We start from the raw sequence: 21,290 nt of genomic DNA on the forward strand, positions 1-21,290 counted from the left end.
AGAAAATAATTTAAACGACCCAAATTTTTCATAGAAAATTCATAACTGAGAAGAGCTATGATAGAACACCGAAGAGCATCAGAAGAAGCAGTAAGAATAATATCATCAACATATAATAAAATGTAAGTCATGTCCAAACCCTAGCTGTAGATGGATAGAGAATTGTCACACCGGATATCAATGAAACCAATGGACAAAACATAATCAGCAAAATGCTTATACCAAGCCCGGGGAGCTTGCTTAAGGCCATACAAAGACTTACGTAACAGACAAACATAATCAGGATGAGTACGATCCCTGTACCCCAAGGGTTGATGGATATAAATAGTTTCCTGAAGCTCACCATGAATAAAAGCATTTTTGACATCCAATTGATGAATTGGCCATGCCTTGGACAGAGATAGACTAAGAATAGTCCGGATTGTAGCCGGTTTGACCACCAGACTAAATGTCTCACCACAATCAATACCAACCTGCTGTGTTTTGCCATCACCTCTAAGACGTGCTTTATGCCTCTCAAAAACACCATTAGATTTGACTTTATGAGTAAAAATCCACATAGACCGAATCACATTCACATTAGGTGGACGGGGCACTAACTCCCACGTCTTATTTTTAATAAGAGCATCATATTCATCATCCATGGACATTTTCCAATTTGGATCACGGTGATCCGCAATCAGATTACGAGGCAAAGGTTACCTTGTATTCTCAGAAACAAAAGAATATTTCTTATTTGGTTGAAATATCCCATTTTGGCTACGAGTCACAACTCTTTTCCGCGAGAGAGGAATTGGAGTGGGCTGTAGTGCTAAATTGTTTGATAGTGTGGAATGTGTTTGGGCCAAAGGGGAAGTATGGGGTGAGGAATGAGGTGACGGGCTGTCAAGGGAGGATGGCCCATAGGGTTGTTGGGGAGATTCAGTAGGGGGAGAAGCGGGTTGAGCTTACTGGGAAGAGGGGCTGCCAGGTGGAGTAGATTGGGCCGGGGAATGAGCCGCAGGATGTGGAGGGTCGTTGGATGCAACATTAGAATTTCTAAAATGTTGAATAACATAAGAATTTAGTCCAGAGTCCAAAATATTATATGTGGAGAAGGAGTATGTAACTTTGCAAAGGGAAAGGAATTCTCATAAAAAATAACATGTCTACAAATGATAATTTTATGAGAGGATGAATCATAGAATTTGTAGCCACGATGATTCGGGGGAAATCTCAAAAATACACACGGAGTAGATCCGGGTTGCAATTTATTAATAGTGGGAGATGGAAAAAGTGGCTAACACAAACACCCAAAAACCCGTAAATGAGAATAAGAAGGCTCCCTTTCATAAAGAATTTCCAAAGGAGATTTATTACCCAACAATTTGCTCTGAAGAATATTTAGAATGTAGGTTGTCATTTGTAAGGAATGATGCCAAAAAGAAGGTGGAAGTGAGGCATGGGCAAGAAGAGTACGACTAATGTTATTGATAGTACGAATTTTTCTTTCGGCTTTCCCATTTTGTGAAGAAGTATGAGGACAAGAGAGACGGAAAGACATGCCATGTTTCTTACAGAATTCCCAAAATGGACCATCATCAAACTCCCTCCCATTATCACATTGTACGTTTTTAACATTACGCTCAAATTGGGTGAGAATGTGATTCCTAACAACCAAGAATGTGTCATATACATCAGATTTTCGGGATAAAGGAAAAGTCCACAAAAAATTAGAAAAGCAATTAAGTAATACAACATAGTAACGATGTCCTGCAGAACTCAAAATGGGAGATGACCAAAGATCACTATGTATTATATCAAATGGCAAAGTCGTACTAGAAATTGAAGAAACAAACGACAACTTCACATGTTTCCCCAAAACACATGAACCACAAATACTAGAACTTGAAAGTCTATTACAATCAATATTTTTATTGTGCCTAAGAGCATCTAAAATAGGAGCACCTGGATGACCCAACTGATCATGCCAAAGCTTAGGAGAAATTGCGGCAAAAGTAAAGGTAGCTTGATTGTTGATTGGAGTAGTAATTGGGTAAAGGTCGCCCCGGCTATCACACCTCATTATTGGCTTCCCCGTCTGAAAATCCTTTACAGAAAAAACCAAAAGTATCAAATGAAACAGTTACGGAATTATCAGTAGTAAATTTTCTAACAGAGATGAGAATTTTTATGATTTTAGGAGAATGAAGGACATTATTTAAAGAAAGGGTCGGGCTAGATGAAGTCAAACAAGTGTGACCGTAATAAAGAATAGGAATTTTATGACCATTACCAACAACTATATTATTATTTGAATGAGTGCTCAAATTAAAATAAGATGAGAAGTTACCTCAAGAGGAAGTCATATGAGAAGTAGCGCTGGTGTCCATGTACCAAGACGGATCAAGAGAATTACGAGACATAGTATGCATTGCAGCCTGAATATCGGTAGGAGTCATCGAACCAGAATGTTGCTGGTGTCCAGACGCCATCTAAGACTGCTGATTTCGTGGCCTTGGGACCAATAGTCTATCCTGCTGGTTTGGAGTACTAGGCCTGGTCCATGCTTGAGTTGGGTAAGGGCAAGGAGGAATGGGCCAGCCATATCCCTAAGGATACACTTGCTACCGAAAAGAAGGGGACATGTTCAAAGCTTGGCCAGCACCGGAGCCTCGCCTAGAAGGTTGCGCTTGTTGTTCAATGAACTGGAATATTTGCTCTTCAACTGACCAATGTTTGTCAAATGACCGGAGGAGTCATCTGACGAGGCTGCGACCATGGCAGATTCGGTTGCCGCCTCCTTTTCAATTCCGGTTTCCTCAAGAACAAGCGTGGAGCGAGCCTTGTAAAAGGGAGGAAGCGGATTGCTTTGATGAATAAGCGTGCCCACACCACGGTAGGCTCGGGTAAGGCCACCAACCAAGTGTAACACCATCCGGCTATCAGAAACTGACGCTCTGACATTCTTCAACTGATCAGCGAGAGACTTAAGATGCTGACAGTAAGAGGATGCATTGGGAAAATTCTCCATTGAAGTGGCGGAGAATTCTTGTTCAAGAGAAAGGGCACGGGAATGTTGGTTGTCCTGGAATATGTCTCGCAACCTATCCCAGGCCTCCATAGTAATCGAATCAAGCTGAATAATTGTATGCAGGAGATCATTAGAGATAGTGGCATATATCCATGAAAAAACCATGGAATCCGGAGTAGTCCACAATTCCTTCTCTTGATCAGTTGTAGGTGGTTTGGACGTACCTTCTTTCGGATCGATAATATGGGCTAGTACTCTATGAGAACGAGCATGAATTTTGAATAATACCGACCACGTAGAGTATTGAACGTTTTCCATCTCAAGGGTGATGGGAATATGGTTCTTGATATTAGAGACGGCCAAAGACGGATGAAAAGATTTGTCCGACATTGTGAGATTGCCGGCAAAAAAACAGAAGAATGGGAAGAAGAAAGGGGGCGGAATCAAGGGCATATGCTGAAGAAGCATCCTAAGCAACTGATACCATGAAAGAATATTTTCCTCGATTCCATCTCTCTATTTTACTGATCCTTATATACACAAAGATAGCAACAAATAAGGCTACAAAATTAGGAGTCAAAGACTACAATTTAGGAATGAGTATATACTAGTAACTAATTTACCATAATACAAGATATTTACAATATATTTAACAGGGAGCTACATCCATGAAAACTCTAGACCTGGTATAGGAGGAATCATTAGGATGCCACTGGTAATCGTATCATGGCATTCTGAGTCGTTGCTCAATGCAAGACCAACAATCATGCTGAAGCTATGGCAACATTATATGTAACCAGATGGTACAAGCAAGCGGAATAGGCTTGTTCTGGACACACCGCTAGATTGAGACTGCCACCTTCATATTTTAGTAAGGAATGAATATCGGGCCCTACTTATGTTCAACCGTTGATCAGGCTAGTGGTGCTTACGAGTGTTTCTATTTCGGCTTGGGCTATAAGGAATATGACTTGGAACTTGATTTTATGTTAGTAGACAACATGATCAAACACAAGGACGCCCAAAAGTTGAAGTTAAAAGGAATCATTCAAGACATTAATCAGGCCTAGGTGTGTGCATGCTGCTTTTAAGTTTGATTTTGTACTATTCAGTTAGGCTTTTAGTTTTCAAGAAGTGTAATCGAATCCACAATATATATATATATATATAATACTTAAGAATATATGAGTTATATATGTCCAAACATAAGGAGATCTATTATTCTTTCATCAATTTCCTATATGATTTCGTAGCTAATTAGTCCATCAATACTCTATGGTTAGTCCTCTAATTAGTCCATGTAGAAGTGGTACCTTCTAATATTCTTTTATTAAATTTCTAAAGCCATGAACTGAACACTTCTATTTACCTCTCTTCTCCATATTTCTCCCTCTCTGTTTCTCCAAATCTGAGCTCAAGCTGTGAATTTAGAGATTTAGGTTGGTAGAATTTCATCTCGTTTCCCAAAATATGTCGCAGCTTAGTACCGGAGCTCGTTGCTCCTCTATTTCCAAGAACAGCAACAACAACGATACGTTCACATTTTTGCATCTGAGTTCCACTCATTTGTGAATTGAAAGAGAAGGTTTGATGTTATGCCTTAATACTTTTGAAGTTGTTCATTTTTCGTCGATTTATAATGTGTAAGGTTTTGCTAGGGTTTAAGAAGGACTCGTAATTTAGCTGTATCATAGGCTTCTATCTGAATTGTTGATATTAGTGTTACTTTAGCTGCTGTATCAACAGAACATTATAGAGAATCAGGATGCAAAACAATCACTTGAAACCTTTACTAAAACTTCAAGAATCTAATGGTGCCAGATGTTGGAGTACCTTAATTGGCTTCTAGCAGCTTACTTAATTTTAGAAACAACTATTTTATAGTTTGCAATATTTGGAGCTTGTTCCTGGGATGATTGGTATGGAGTGGGTTATGGAGTGGTAGGATGTTTATCAGTTGGATTGGCTCTGTCTGATTTCAAAGGGTCATCTAGACCTACATAATTTTAAAAATAGTTACCTGGTTAACATGTTCGTTTGGCCGTAATTAGATCTTTTAACTTGATCGAGCTGTAAAATCAACGTTCCACTATATTTGATGCCTTGAGGAATTATGTTTGAGTTGTTCTGTATTTGTGAAAAGAAGAAATGTTCAATTTTCATATGCACCTTTATATTGCTAGTTCTGATAATATCGAATCAAGTTACTCTATTCGGTGAATATGTCTTGCAACGGCTTGGATTTTCATTTTCTGCATCTCAATCCCAAAGCAAACAGGGAAGCAGAAAAGAGAATGGGGAAATGACTGTAAAATATGAAGCTTCAGTTTTTGCTGATTCTCAGGGTCAAGATGAGAATGATTAATGAGGTCCTAATTTAGAATCTAAAGATAACACAATGAAAATGAAAAACTAGAAAAAGACATATTAAACAAGCTGTATCTTCTGATTCTGATTTAGATACAGACGATCTTTCTAGGGATGACTTGGTGAAACTAGTGGCTGAGAAGGAAGAACTCCTAAAAATAAAAGATTATGAGTTTCAGAAAATGAATAAAAAATCTCTTAGATCTTATGTGGAGATGGAGAATGTAATCAACAGAACTAAACGAGAAGAAGGAAATCTCAAGAAGTTTGCCATTCAAGTTAGTTTTTCTAGGCACGTGCTTTGCCAGATACTCCTGCATTTACTTATTGGTGTTGTGCCACTTCTGAAGACACTTCCGGAAGGTGTTGAAATGACTGATAAATAGCTTTCAGAGGTACACTTTTTCACCTAAATGGCCTATGTTCTTTTTTACTGCTTTGTTAGACTATGAATTCATCTATGTAACACTTGAACCTTTTTTTACAAACATAATCTACAGTATAAACAACTTAAAGTTTTTAAGGGTCAACTCCGGAAGACATTATAATTATAAATCTCAACAAAATAGTTCAGAAAACTACCCCTAAGGCTCTGTAAAATCCTACAGATTTTGGGCATAGAACCCATTGCAGATCAATTACTTCTTCTAAATGCTCCACCCAGCTACTGAAATGAAGGAGAAGCAAAGAAGGTTTGCAGTTTGCTATATATATATATATATACATGCATCTGGAAGAGGAGATCCCAACATTTTTCCTTGATATTGGAAAACTCTCAGTAGAATGCTTACTATTACTCCAACTGTAACGTTAGGTTCCATAACTTCAAGGGGTTGAATTTGTAATCCTTCCTGTGTACTTCAGATCTATGTTATTTTTGCTTCTTCGTCTTAAATTTCTGCAAAGACCTTATCGAGGAGGTCTCCATTATCTGTTTCTCAGTGCGGGTTTTTGCTTACATCTCGTTACTTTTCAGGCATTCAAATAATTGGTGTACGAAAAATATGTTATATTCTAGTTGTTTTGATAATCCTTACAAATGCAGAGACATGTTCCCTGATTGAGTTCTATCATCCGGTTCTATAATGGGGTACAAAGGTTGGTGAGACATCAACGTACTACACCAATCAGAATGGACGAAGTTGTTTGTCCAAGGGTCAATAACTCTTTATGGTTGAGTTAGTCAATATTGCCAATCTGTGTTTGAAAAATAGAATACTGATTCCAACAAAACTTTTCGAAAACACGAAGTAACCAAAGTTTGTTGAACTAGTAAGAAAGATAAACAAAAATTAATTTAGAAAAAACAAAAATATGTAAATGTACCAGAATTCTGAAACGTAGAACAGAAAAAGATCAAGCCCAATGAATGCACAGTGTCCTGTTAAGGAAATTATTCCCCCTAGTATATGATGTTTGAATTAGAATATGTCCTCTCAGGATAGAATGATCTCAATCACCAGCGTATTGACACCCAAAACTCTGGTGTCAGCGAACCACTATACAATAGTAAAGTACGAAGAAAATTTTGTGCGGAAGAAGAAGAAGAAGTAAGAAAAATTCATAAGAAAATTTTTTAAAGAATAAATGGTATTTATAGGAAAGAGGAACAGATTCCGAAAGGTTGCAACCCTTTCAAATCCACACGACCATTAACGAAAATTTGTAACCTTTGTGAACGGTCCTAGCTGCTCCTGAAAGTTGAAACGTTTCAGACTTCCAGAATAGTAATTTCCAAACGGTGGGAAATTTAAATAAAATGGGAAAGATTTTAAATAAAACGGGTCACAGAAATCTGAGTCGGGTTGGGTGAATCAACTAAAAAGTTAAAACATTTCGGTTAATCTCAACGAAATAATTGAAAATATTTATGTTATCAACTAATAAACTTAAAATGTTTTGGCCATTTAATTTACTTTAGTTAATTAAATTATTAAAACAAACTTTGTCCAAAAAATAATCTCTCGATCATTTTCCGAACCAAAGCAAATCCGAGCCGAGCAATGATGAAGACGGTGCGAGGGGTGTCCCTCTTTCCATTTTAACTCTCCTATTTTTCTTTCCACCACCGATGAGTGACAAATGTGTTTTCACTAAAGCATAAGAGGACTTTCCAAGTTACTCTCTTTTCATTTTTCCTCCATTTCCCATTAATTCTTTCTACATACCCAGCAGTCAACATGACAAATAACAAATTAATTCAATGAAAAGGAGAGTGTTCCAGCAGATGACCTGGACACCAATTTTTGCTTCCTAGTCTTCCAAGCTATTGATGATTTGTCTAAGAGAACAAACCATCGAGTGAGAGATCGTCATGTTAAAGGAAAGCTTGCCTAATCTGAATCGCATCATTCATATAGCTTTAAATCACATGCACTACGCAAATATATACTTTGTCCATGTTTTCCTTTCAATAATTGAACAAGTCGTAGCGATGCTTCCCAGTGTTCTGCTTGTGGGCAATTCGTAAATTGGGATAGTACATGCACAGAATAGGACAACTCTGATCTAATGAAGCACAAATATATGAGACAACCTACTAATCAACGATAGCTCTCTAGATCAGCAAGTGGACTTCCTTCCGCTAAGGCTAACTTGTGGTTTTACTTCATAGGAACATTTACAGGTTTCGCTCCTAGTAATGAAACTTCCTAAATATTATCCAAAGCATACTTACGTTGACATATTAAAAGTCCTTCTGAATTTTTCGCAACTTCAATGCCCAAAAAGTACTTCAACGCACCTAAATATTTCATGTGAAAACAATCACTAAAATAAATCTTGAATTTTTGGGTTGCGTGATCATATTTTATAATCTACTTGCACCCGAGTTCTTTCTTTCCAGCTGGTAGTTTTTTCAATTACCCATGTCATTTTGTTCAAGAGGCTCAATTTGAATCTGCGTTTCTTGTCTCTACCTTTCATGTTTCACTACTTCTGAGAAGGATGATGGCTCATGATCTGTAGTAATAGCTACAAGAAAATTTGATATCGCCAAGAAAATTTGTCACAATTCAGAAATGTATTATTGGGTAAGGTGTACCTGAGGTATGCATTGTAGAAGATGAACTAGAAGGACTTAATTTTCGGATGATATTATTAACATAATTGAATATATGATCCAATTGAGGTTCATTATTTTGTTCTTCACTTCCGTCTACCGCTTGGGTACTAGACATGTCTTCTTCCCCCATTTCTTGAGCATCTTGCACCTCATTAACTTGTGAATTAGACATATTAATCACTGGTTGGTGTTTGCTGGCTCAACTCCAATATCTATATCAAAATCATCATCAACAAATCCATAAACAACAATTTTTTCAATATTCTCATAAGAATTGGGAATTTCTTGGATAAGTAGGAATTCATTCTGAAAAAATACAACATCTCTAGAAAAAAAGTACTCAATTTGTTTCAAGATTATATAATTTCCAACTCTTTTTCCCGTATAGGTATCCAACAAAAATATATTTACGACTCTTATTTGTAAATTTATCTCCTTTTCTTCCGTGACTATGACCATACGACAATGAACCAAAGATCCTCAAGTTCTCATAAGAAGGACGCTCTCCATGCAAAACTTCATACGAAGTTTTTCCATTTAAAATCAATGAAGGAGTTCTATTTATCAAGTAACCTGCAACCAACACACATTCTCCCCAATAATTAATTGGAAAATGTCCCTAAAAGTGTAGTGCCCGTGCTATATTGAAGATGTGTTATTGTTTTCTATCCACCCTACCATTTTGTTGTGGGGTTCCAACATAAGAACTTTGAAAACCAATTCTCCATTTCTTCCCTAATTATGAGCACAACACCCTCAAGTTTTCATAAGAAGGACGGTTTCCATGCAAATTTTCATACGGAGTTATTTCCATTTTAAATCAATGAAAGGAGTTCTATTTATCAAGCAACCAGCAACCAACACACATTCTCCCTAAAAATTAATTGGAATATGTCCCTGAAAGTGTAGTGCCCGTGCTATATTCAAAATGTGCATGTGTTTCCTCTCTACCCTAACATTTTGTTGTGGGGTTCCAACACAAGAACTTTGAAAAACAATTCCCTGTTCAAGAAAATAATTTTCATGCAAGTATATTCCGTCTCATTATCACTTTAAATAATTTTAACTTGTTTATTGTATAGTCTTTCAACCATGGCTAGAAAATCAACATCATATGTGACACCTCGTTCTCAATTAACAAAATATCCATACTGCACGGGAATAGTCATTTATAATGTCAGAAAATATGAAGCACCACATGAAGATAAGTTTCTGTATAGACCCAATAAATCACAATGAACGAGTTCAAACTTGTCACAAGCTTTTTTTTTACTTAAAAGGAAACCTATTTCAAGTACGCTTAGCTCGTTTACATACCTCACAAGCTTTATTCATCATCTCCATTTTATTAGTCCGAATAATATAGGAAACTAACTTGGTAAACCTTAAAGAAGGATGTCTTAGACATTTGTGCCAAAGATGAAGTGAGTTGCCTCATTCTTTATTGCCATAGCTTCTGGTACCATTCAAAAATAATAGAGTCCATCCCTTCGTTCACCCGCACCAATCAACATCCTCGAAGTGCATCCCTACATAATATACAATTTTTTAGTGAATTGAACAATACAATCAACTTCATCTATTAATTGCAGTACGAAAATTAAATTGTATTTAAAATGAGGCACAAAGAGAACATATTCAAACTTGAAGTTCTCGCTACCATTTACAGATCCCTCTTTTGTAGCTATTGTATGTTTTCCATCTGGAAGTCCCACACGACATTCAACCACTTCTAGCAAGTCCATCATGCACTTCAAGTTTGCAGTCATATGGTTTGATGGTCCTGTGTTAATTATCCATGAGATTTTATAATGTTTACTTGTCATCCTCTCATCTGTACTAGTTTTATGGTTGTTCACCATATTACGCAGAATCGATAATTGTTTATTGCTCAAGCCAACACTGGCCATATCATTGACTTGCCAGTTGTTCCCGATCTTCCAGGACCTCCGGTAGTAATTTGAGCAGCATAAGCACGTACTGTTCATTGTTGTTGTTGCAGCCCCTTGCCGCTAGTCCATATTTCTCCCCGAAGTAGATCACACCACCAATCTGGGTAGCTTCTAAGCTAAAAGCAAATTTTTGCCTCATGTCCAGAAAGTTTACAATGACAACAATTCATTGATATTTCCTTCACCTCTCTACGTCCCCTTGTCCTGCTATTTTTTTTAACCGCAAGTCCGATGATGTAACCTATTTATTCCTCTACACAGGTGATGGTATTCACCCTCTCCTGCTGGATTAAAATAGTGTAAACTCTGTTTAGAGTCCTCAATGGGTCCGTAGCGGGCATGTTAGTTCTAACAATCCCATAGAGTGTGTCATCCAATCCCGTAAGGAAATGATGCACTTTTTCTACCTCCCGTATCTTTTCTAACTGTGATCCTATGTTACACTTGAATCCTTCAGATGTACACATAGGAACTTGTTCATAATTTGGTAATTCGTCCCATATAGACTTCATCCTTCCATAGTTTGCTATAATAGGCATACCAGACTGTTTACAATCTATCAAATCAATTTTCAGCTATTGCATACGAGGTCCATTGGCAACTGAAAACCATTCCGTAATTTCTGTCCAGAGATCTTTTGCATTCTCCATATGTGATATGGTTCAACGCATAGTTGATTCGATGGTATTTTGAATCCATGATACTATCATGGACTGAAATGTCCACCAGTCCTCCAACTCTGAAGACCCTTCTACCAATTGTGTGATTGCTCCATCAACAAATCCCCCAATACCTTCGAGCAACACAATGAGGTACGCATTGCACGAGCCTATTCTTCATGATTTTCTCCTCGTAGTTGTACCTGTGTGATCAAGTTACCCAGATTCTGGTTTGAAGTCGAATCATAAGTGAGATTTTCGTTTTGGTTGGTTCATTTATTAATGATTCTTCATCTCCTTTAATGGCACCGACACCATATAAAAACAGTGATTAGTGTTTACGAATTTGATCTCCCATTCTCATTCTAGTAAAGAAGAATATATATACATGAGATTGAATATCCTACACCTAATATAGTTCCTAATGATATTCTGAGAATATCTTATTATAATATAACATAGAATATCTCATAGAATATTTCTTGCACAATTAGATACACAATCTAAAGTTACTATATTTACGCATATCATTGCTTCATATATTTTATGATTAGTCCTCAAGTGGAAAAGGTACCTTCTATTATTATTTCATTAATTCTAAAAGCGAAGGCACTATCTCTACTAGATAAGTGGCAAATTCCGAGCATAAGGAGAAGATAAGACAAATATAATTATTTTGTTAGTTGAACCATTGTAATTTATAGAATGAAAGTCTGTCATTTTAGTCTTTCTGTAGATTGTTTAGTGTATCCTCATTCCTTAACAGAGGTTAGGTCCATGCCCCCCTACCATTTGGTAACTATTTAGTGTATCCTCATTCATTAACAGAGGTTAGGTCCATGCCCCCTACCCTTTTATAACTTTTTGGTTGTTATAGACATGATAGGGGGGTCAAGCCTAATCGCCTACACGGTTATGGTGATGGCTTAAATTTATTTTATTTTTACTTTCTAAAAATCTACATATCCCTTGAGATAAAAAAAAAACAATCCAAATCTATACTTTCCAAGAAACGCCAAAAAGGTAATCATCATAATACTTTAATGTCTTATGGAGAAAGGTAACATTTGATGACCTAATTATCATTGAAGAGTGTAGCTTTTAGATCTTCCAATCTTCACAAATTTCAGGGGGAAAAGCCAATGAATAAATTCCAAAACATGTCTTCAACATCAACAAGGAGACACGATAAAAAGCATCACGATAGTCCAAATAACCATAACATTTGGCATGTCATAATGGCATGATAACAGAAAAAAATAGTTATTAGTTACATGGACAAGTTCATGATATTCATCAACAGTAGTCAAAAGCTTAATTTTGCAAAGATCTCTGGTAAACTGAATAGAAATCTTACTTTTTTTTAAAGTCTACTTGCAATCTAATCATAGAAAGCTCAATCTTGAAAAAACATAATTATAGACTTGGTAGAGGATCTTGGGCAACATAACCATTTATCAGCAAGTTGAAACAAATATTTAGACCCGCAACTGCTCTCCATCTTTGTTCTCTTTGATATAATGATGAACTTCTTCAAAACCTTCGCATTTGTTAACAGAAAATTCTGAAAGTTTATAAAGCTTGTCCAAGCCTCACTTCGTATGATCATTCAAGTATCTATTATTTGATTATTACACACTTGTCTTTGTTCTTTTGTGATTTTTCTATTGATTTAGCTCCTTCAGACATTGTATTTGTAAACCAGCTTGATATACATGTTCCATACCACTTTGTCAATCATCCAAACTGCATAGAACCCAATAAATCTCCCAGTTTGATGTTGTGCATTCAAATACTTTTACATGCAAACACTAAGGAATGGAATAGTAGAATTAAATAAGTTAGTCAGTGAGTTATAAACACTGCACAACCTATATCTTCCCTCTTTTGGCATCATCACAAATTTGTTTTCATCCTTTAACGGTTTAGCCAAAGCAATAAGTTAGACGATTCATAGTCACAAGTAGAAGCGAATTGTCCCATTTATCTGCAAAAAAGTGTTCTACAAAATATCTAAGCTAGTACTGAATATAGAAAAAACAACTAAGAATTATAAAATATTCCATGAGAGTGAGGTCTATTTAAATGATCCCATCCTTCATTGAGAACATGTAGAATTCTGTATATAGAAATATCGTGTACATAAGTAGAAAAGAGCGACCCATATTTCATCCCCATTGGCGTAAATCAGTGACCTCGGGTCTCATATACTTTTTCTGAAAAATTTCCTAGAAGAAATAGTTCAGTCTAGCCCTTCATCTCCAACTTACCTAGAAAATGACCATTTTAGGGCCACCAAAACCCATTACAATCCTTCCTCGAACAATAGAGCTTAGGGATGGCGGCGGAGCGAGTTGAGTTTAACCCGCAAAATTTTAAATCCGTCCACCCCGTCTTGCATAACTTTATTAGTTAATAGTTTTGAGTGTGATTCATTTGTACTTGAAAATTTATTTATTTTTTATTTGGATGCCATGTGGTGAGTTGTTGAAGTATTCCTTGTGTTCACTTGTACTATCTAGAACTTGTCCGGTTAGTCTTTCAATGTGAGCCTTGATTGAGTTTGATTGGAGCAATGACCCTTGGCATTTTTTGTGATTTTATGTGATTTTTTGGAAATTCACTTGGCCTAAACGTCCAGCTTTGCACTTACTGATTCCCTAGTCAACTCCTTTGAGATTAATGATGTTTTCTTGGAAACCTCATTATAAGCCTTTACCAATTTAAAGAAGTAATTATCTTTTGAACCCTTCCTTTATTGAACTCAAAAATTGTGAAAGTCGAGGCTAAAAGCCTAAGTTTGGGTGTGTTGTTAAAAACCCATAGAGGAAATTCTTATCACACGAGGTTTAAATTTTGAGCAATAAAAAGTTGAATTAAAGAATGGAGGAAAAAGTGTTAAAGAATGAACAACATGGAAAAAAAAAGTAAAAGAATAAAAGAAAACTAAATCCTCCCAAGTATGAAATTGTTGCATGTGGGGCATTTGAGTGAAATGAGAAAAAGTATATATTGGGTTGATAAATGAAGAAAAGTGGTAAAGTTGAAAACTGAAAAATATTATTATGTAGTATTCAAGGAGATCGTAGTCACTTGTACCCAAATGTTATACTAACCTTTCATAAGTCTACATTCAAAGCTTGATAAAGTCTTTTGTGATTTCTGGCCGAATGCTTTTGAGCCAATGATGATAGAAAATAAGGGAAGGCCTACTGTGTGGTGTTTGTGTTCATGAGATGTTCTTTGGGAGTGTGAGTGCTTGTGCCGTTGCCCACTGTTTTGTAAAGAGTGTGAGTGCTTGTGCCTTTGCCCCCTGTTTTGTAAATACTTTCTAAGTATTTCAAGACGTTCTATCTTGTGAGGGCCATGTAAATTGAGAAAGTTATAATTTTGGAAAGTCCTAAGTTAGTGAAATGATTACATGAAGGAACTAATTATTTTGAGTCAGTTCTTCATATTGATTTATTGCCACTTGATTATTCACGGTTCTTGAAATTGTGATGTAATAATAAAGGGAGTCTTTTTGTGAAGTTTTGCATGTGGTGACTATTTTTGTAGTACCACCGAAGTCATGTTGTTTAATTATGCTTAAGGGATAATAGGTGTTCTTGAAGTGAATAGGTTCTTGATTCTTTGGTTCTAAATTTTTTAGGACAAACTATCATGCCTCGAGCCTACACCCTGAATGTGGCCGACATTCAAGGACCATCGCTGGTCGCAAAGTAAATAGTTTGTTTGACTACTTTACGGAAGACTTACTCAATTAATATAGGAAACTCAAATGCAAATTTTAACTCATAAGGTCTCAACAATAACTTAAGTCAAAGAATTTCTGGCCAATACTCAAATAATCGTAAGAAACGCAACTCAAAGTCTCAAAACATCACAAGGGATAATAGGGAGATACTCCTCAATTTCTATCTATATATGAAGGCTCTAAATATTATGATAGATGTCAGTACAAGACTCCCGAAAACTTAAAAAAGAAAAAAATAAGGTGAAGCCCTCTAGAAAGCAATGAGGCTCACCAAAGCTAACTAGAGTGCAAATGGGATAACAAAGAGCGTGTTAAAGACCCAACACATGTATCCGCATCATAAATAAGATGTAGACTGAATGACGTCATTACATTTGATGTACCAGCATTTAAGGGAAAACTAACACACATATAGATGATCTCATAACAATGGAAAGACAATACTCAGCTCAACTCAAATCCAATATGAAAGTAATAATAAGAGATGCAATATTTAAAGCTTTTTATAACAGTAATGTCAACTCAAAATGTATAAAAATACAATAACCAACTCTTCGCTCTTATTGTAACATCTCGCAAATTGAAATAGTTAGGAAAAATCTTAGAAGTTAAATTAGTCATTTTTTGAAATATGACAAATCTAGAACATTTGTTTAAGAAAAAAGTTGATTTTTGGTCATTTTCAAACGACCATAACTTCTAACTCATGAGGAGTTAGGTGTACTTCAAAATATGGTTGGAATGATCTTGAGGCGCTAAACTGATAGGATTCATTTTATGCTTAGGGGCTAAACTAATAGGATTCAATTTACGCTAAGGGGCTAAACTGATCGGATTCAAATTACGCTTTACCAAATAGAATTAGGGTTTCTGGAAAAAGAATGGAAGAGAAACGAGAAGAGAAAAAGCAAGATTCGTCGTCTTCTTAAGGAGTTGATTGTGGATTTATTGAAGAACTTGACTATACAAGGTATGTGAGCCTTTCATAACATTGGGTTTGTTCACCCACGTGCCAAGCATGTTTGATTCAATGTGAATTCATTCTAAAAAGATTGAAATTTGAATGTTGTTGATAGTTACTCTTGAATAGTTTTCGTTCTTAAACATGAGTTAAGATTTTGGATTTTCTTAATGATTAAAGTGATTTTTTCTTGATTCTCTAAGTTAGATCTTTGCATATATAAATTGGGTAAATAGATCTAAAGTGAATTTGAGAAAACAAACCGGGTTAAATCAATTTATTATCAGAAAACGAGGCCAAAAATTTATCATATTTTACCTGAAGGAACAGGTGGTGCGGCGCGCCTTCATAGCGCCAGGAAGGCTGGGGTGGCGCGCCTGCAGTACGCCCAAAATGAGCCTCAGTTAAAAAGGGTTGGCACGACGTGCCTTGATTGCACCTAGATCGACATTTTTCACCCACTTTTCATTATTCAGTCCATTTAAGCCTTTGTGAAGTGTATTAACGTGCCTCGATTGCGCCTAGATTGGCATTTTCACCCAGTTTTTCATTATTCAGTCTGTTTATGCCTTTCGAAAGTGTATTAAAACTTCTATTGGTTCTAACTACTCCAAATGACATATAAACATCTAGAAATCATCGAGAAACATGAATAATGACCTTGAATTCCATAACTTTAAATTCAAGGAAAGTTAAGAACCAAGTTTAGGAAGTTCTTAGAGTCTTTTAAATAAGACTTTTGCAAATGCTTTTAACTTTGTTTTAAGACTTAAAGTTCAAGTTAAGCAACGTGTAAAGATTAAGGTTTTGAAGTTCATTTCTTTAAAAGACATATATGGGGAATATGTATTCCCAAAGAGATTTAAATTGCTTTCACATTAAAACTGATATTTCCAAGAGACTTCGGGATAGTTTTCAGAAAAGAGTAATAACTTTCTAAATGAAGCAAGAACGGAAACCGAGATTTCCAAGATAGCCTTTGAGCTAGTTTTTTAGCACTATTCAGAAATCAAAGAAAGAAGTTGTTTTTAAAACATATGAGCTAAGAATATTTTTGGGAGTAGTGTTGAGTACCGATATGGGGATGCGAGTTCATATTAACTAAAGTCTCCATAAACCATGTAGCCTTCATGGGTAGAAAATAGTCATACTTTTTAGATAAATCATTTTTTCATAGACTAGTGGATCTACATAGTGAGTTAGCATCATATACCCCCGACAAGGTATAAGATGATCCTTGGAAGCGTAAGGTAAAGTGTTGTATCATCACTATAGATTTTAGGTGATGACTGTCGGTTACAGAAACCCCCACATCAGTAGTTGCATGGTTCCTCAAGAGAAACTACTTAGTATGAATGGGGTTTGAGACTTTATTCATGCATTGCACAAGATGATTTTGACAGGAAGCATGGTATGTCTTTTATTATGATTATGACTTGACATCATGTTTTTTAAAAAATTATTTTACTTATATTGCACTTGTTTTAAGTGCTTTATAATGTAATAAGTTCAGTTAAGTATTCATGAATTGAGAAGAGTTAAGGTAAGTGTGTTTTTCAGAATCTCTTTCAAGACTATGTTATCTTAGCAATCCAACTCGCATACTCGTACATTAAATGTATTGATACCAGGTGTCCTGCGTTTTATTATGATGCATACACAAGTAACTAGGATCGGCATTCCAGCGTAGTGTTGATCCAGTGAGTAGTTCAAAGTCAGTCGGTGAGCCTCCCTGTATTTCGGAGGAGCTGTTTTCATTGCTTTCCAGTTTGTTCATTAGGAGGTGGTGAGGTTTGTTCCAACATCCATCCCAGTTATTAGAGGCTTCATAAATAGCCAGTCAGATGTTAGTTTAATTGTCATCATTTTGTTATTAACATATGTTCAGTTTTGCGTTCCTACTTTGGCTGAATTAAATTTATTTTCAAAACATTTTGATTTTAGTTCTACACAGTTGAGTTACTTAGATTTTTAATCCTTGTATTAATGTTTAGAGTCTTTCGCTGAGTCAAGTGAGCCAAGACAAGGGTTCATTAGAGGCCACCAATGGTCTCGAATATCAGCCACGCCTAGGGTGTAGGATTGGGGTGTAATAAAGTTGGTATCAGATCTTAGAGTTCAAGAGTACTAGGAAGTCTATGAAGTCGTGTATGTAGAGTCCTAGTTATCGATGTGAAGAACCCATACCTATAATTAGAAGGTTGCAATATTTAGGAATTCCTTTACTTTTTTCATACTCATTTCATGCATTAGAGTTTGATATCTTACGATTATCCTTCTTATTAATTCTTGCACGTGTTTTCAGAGGATAAGGCCTCCACGAAGAGTAGTAAGAGGTTGTCCATCTAGGAAGAATATTGAGAAACAAGAGTTATCAAATGCACCTGAAATGCAACCTCAAGGGGAAGTCACTAATGTTGAGTTTAGAGAACTAATCAGGATGTTGAGCCAAGATATGACTTATCAGGTTGGGCAACAGAGAGTAGATCGACTAGAAGAGGATGACACTTCAAGGATTCGTAAATTCTTGAGGATGAACCCTCCAAGTTTCACTAGTTCAAGCACTACTGAGGATCTAGAGAACATTATTGAGAGATGAAGAAGGTACATGATGTTATGCATGCTGCCGACGCTGAGTGAGTTAAACTGGGTGCATATGAACAGAAGAATGTTTCTAGAACTTGGTTTGACTAGTGTAAGGAGGGTAGAGCTGATGATGCACCACCTGCAAGTTGGGCATGTTTTGAGGAAACTTTCTTAGGACGTTACTTTCATCAGGAATAGAAAAAGGCCAAGGTACATGAGTCCCCCACACTTAAGACGGATTCTCTAAGTGTTCATGAATACCGGTTGAAGTTCACCCAACTATCCCATTATGCTCCGAAAATGGTTGTAGACATGAGGAGTAGGATGAGTCTATTTATTGTTGGGTTATCTCGTCTATCAAGCGAAGAGGGCTGAACAACATCATTTATTGGGGAGATGGACATTCAAGGTCGATGGTCTATCTGCATCAAGTAGAGGAAGAGACGCTTAGATATAGAGGAGTTAAAGAACAAGAGGGCTAAGACAGGGAATGACTTCGAGTTGCAGAAGAGTAATGCCAACAGTTCATCTTTCCAACAGGAACAAATGGGACGTACTCCATGATCTCTTAGTGAACCTGCACTTAGGAATAAAGGTGAGTATACATGCCAAAACTCACACAATTTTTGAGCTAGACCTGAACATCTCAGGGTAGTGTGACACAAGGTCGTCAGGGCCAAAGGTACTAGCGGAGGAAAAAATCGCTTATATGCTATAAACAATCGCCAAGAGCAAGAAGATTCGTCAGATGTTATCACTGGTATGTTTCAAGTATTTAACTCTAAATTTTATGCTTTACTAGACTTAGGAGAGAGTTTATCTTTTGTAACTCCATATGTTGCTATGTACTTTCATGTTATTCCTGAGAAACTTATTGATTCCTTTAGTGCTTCCACACCTTTTAATGAGTCTATTCTAGCTAAATGATTTTATCTTCATTGTCCCCTTACCATTAATCACAAGAGTGCCATATCTAATTTAAGTGAGTCAGACATGATATATTTCGATGTCATTCTAGGTATGGACTTTCTTGATGTCTGATATGCATCAATAGATTGTATAACTCGAGTTGTCAAGTTTACATTTCCAAATGATCAAGTCTTAGAGTGGAAAATCAATTCAACAGTGTCTAAGGGTTGTTCCATTTCATACCTTAAAGAAAGGAAGTTATTTTATAAGGGGTGTGTCTATCACTTAGTCCGAGTTAATGACTAGTGTTGAGATAACTCTTATTAAGTCAGTTTGAGTTTCAATAGTAAAAAAGTTTCTAGAAGTCTTTCCAGATGATCTACCTGTAGTCCCTCCTGAGAGAGAAATAGACTTCAAAATAGACATCATTCTAGATAATCGTGTTATGTCTATTCCACCATACTTTGGCACAAATGGAGTTGAAAGAACAATTGAATGATTTTCTAGATAAGGGTTTTATGTGATCAAATTGACTTACAAGACTGTTAAGTTTCAATCATTTGAAGATAAAGAGAAAAACTATTAGGAATTGAAAGAAAAGTTTACTACTTCCCTGTTTTGAGTTTACCAGAAGGTTCTCAAGGTTTTGTGGTGTTTTTTGATGCATCTAAAGTTTGTTTGGGTTGGGTGTTAATGCAGAATGGTAAAGTTATAGCTTATGCCTCCAGACAGTTGAAAGTTCATGAGAAGAATTATTTAACCCATAACTTAGAGTTGGTTGTTGTAGTATTCACTTTGAAAAATATGGCTTTACAATTTGTATGGTATTCATGTGGATGTGTTCACCGATCACAAGAGTCTTCAGGGTGTGTTTAGTTAGAAGAGTTTAGTCGTAAAAAGAAAGAATGGTTAAAACTACTCAAAGATTATGTCATAAGTATTGTTTATAACCCATGTAAGACTAGTGTTGTCGTTTATGTATTGAGAATGTTGTCTACATGTGCCATTTTAAGTAAGATAAGAAAGAGTTAGCAAAAAAATGTGCAGATACTTGCACAATTAGGGGTTTGAATAATGGATCCCACAGAAGGAGGAATAATGGTGATGGATGGGTCTGAATCATCATTAGTGTCAGAAGTACTAGGCGAGAAAGACCAAGACCCTATCTTTCATTAACTAAAGACAAAGGTTCATAAGCTAAAAGTGATGGATTTTGAACAAGAAGGGAGATGGTGTATTGACATATCAAGGTAGGTTTTGTGTACCAATGGTAGATGATGGAGTCACTTGAAAGTTTCACCCATAAAGGGTTTTGTGATATTTGGTAAGAAGGGAATCTCATTTCCCAGTATACATTTCCTTATAGAATATCCAAGAGTGTCAGCAATGTAGCTTATAAGTTAGAACTACCATCAAAGTTACCAGCAGTCCATCCGATGGTTCAAGTATTAGTTAGTTGCTTTAGGACTGTAGTGTCTATTTCTAAGTTTCATATATTTATTTTTTCAGTTATTTTAGGAATAGCTACCATGGTTAGCACCATGACTTAAAAGTAGGACCATGATCTATTTCAGTTTTTAATTGTATATTTTATGTATTTTCTTGTTATTCTTCACTGTAAGATAACTCTCTGCATAAATTTATCTCTTAGTCATATTCACATTTAGATTTCTTGTACTCTTGCTTTCCTTTCTGTAACAAACTAGACTTTGTCTTCATAATGCTATTTGTCATCAGTCTTATTAAAACTAACAGTTGGTATTAGATCTTTCATCTTAAGAGATCTGTGATCGAGTTGGAGAAGCCATAGATGGTGAAGCAAGTTTCTCACGAATTGCTCCGCCTGTCTTTGATGGAGATAATTTCCAGATTTAGACAGTATGAATGGAGACGTACTTGGATTATTTAGATCTCTGGGAAGCTGTGGAAGACGATTACGATATCTCATCCCTACCAAATAATCTTACCATTGCTCAGATTAAAGCGCACAAGGAAAAGAAGACAAGGAAATCGAAGGCCAAG

The 21,290-nt window shown here is 36.1% G+C and overlaps 1 protein-coding gene and 1 pseudogene across 1 annotated transcript; one reads left to right on the forward strand and one right to left on the reverse strand.

The window, feature by feature from the left end:
* Positions 1-2,629: 2,629 nt before the first annotated feature.
* Positions 2,630-3,403, reverse strand: LOC107001173. The gene has a single exon (XM_015199322.1). The coding sequence runs from the start codon at positions 3,401-3,403 to the stop codon at positions 2,630-2,632; it is 774 nt and encodes a 257-aa protein (XP_015054808.1).
* A 316-nt stretch (positions 3,404-3,719) lies between these two features.
* On the forward strand, positions 3,720-18,372 carry LOC107001175 (annotated as a pseudogene).
* The last annotated feature ends 2,918 nt before the right edge of the window (positions 18,373-21,290 follow it).

This window comes from Solanum pennellii, chromosome 10 (genome assembly GCF_001406875.1).
Source record: "Solanum pennellii chromosome 10, SPENNV200".
In the NCBI taxonomy this organism is placed as follows: Eukaryota; Viridiplantae; Streptophyta; class Magnoliopsida; order Solanales; family Solanaceae; genus Solanum; species Solanum pennellii.

Coding starts and splice junctions, on each gene's coding strand:
- LOC107001173 (XM_015199322.1), bottom strand. CDS start 3,403: ATGTCGGACAAATCTTTTCATCCGTCTTTGGCCGTCTCTAATATCAAG.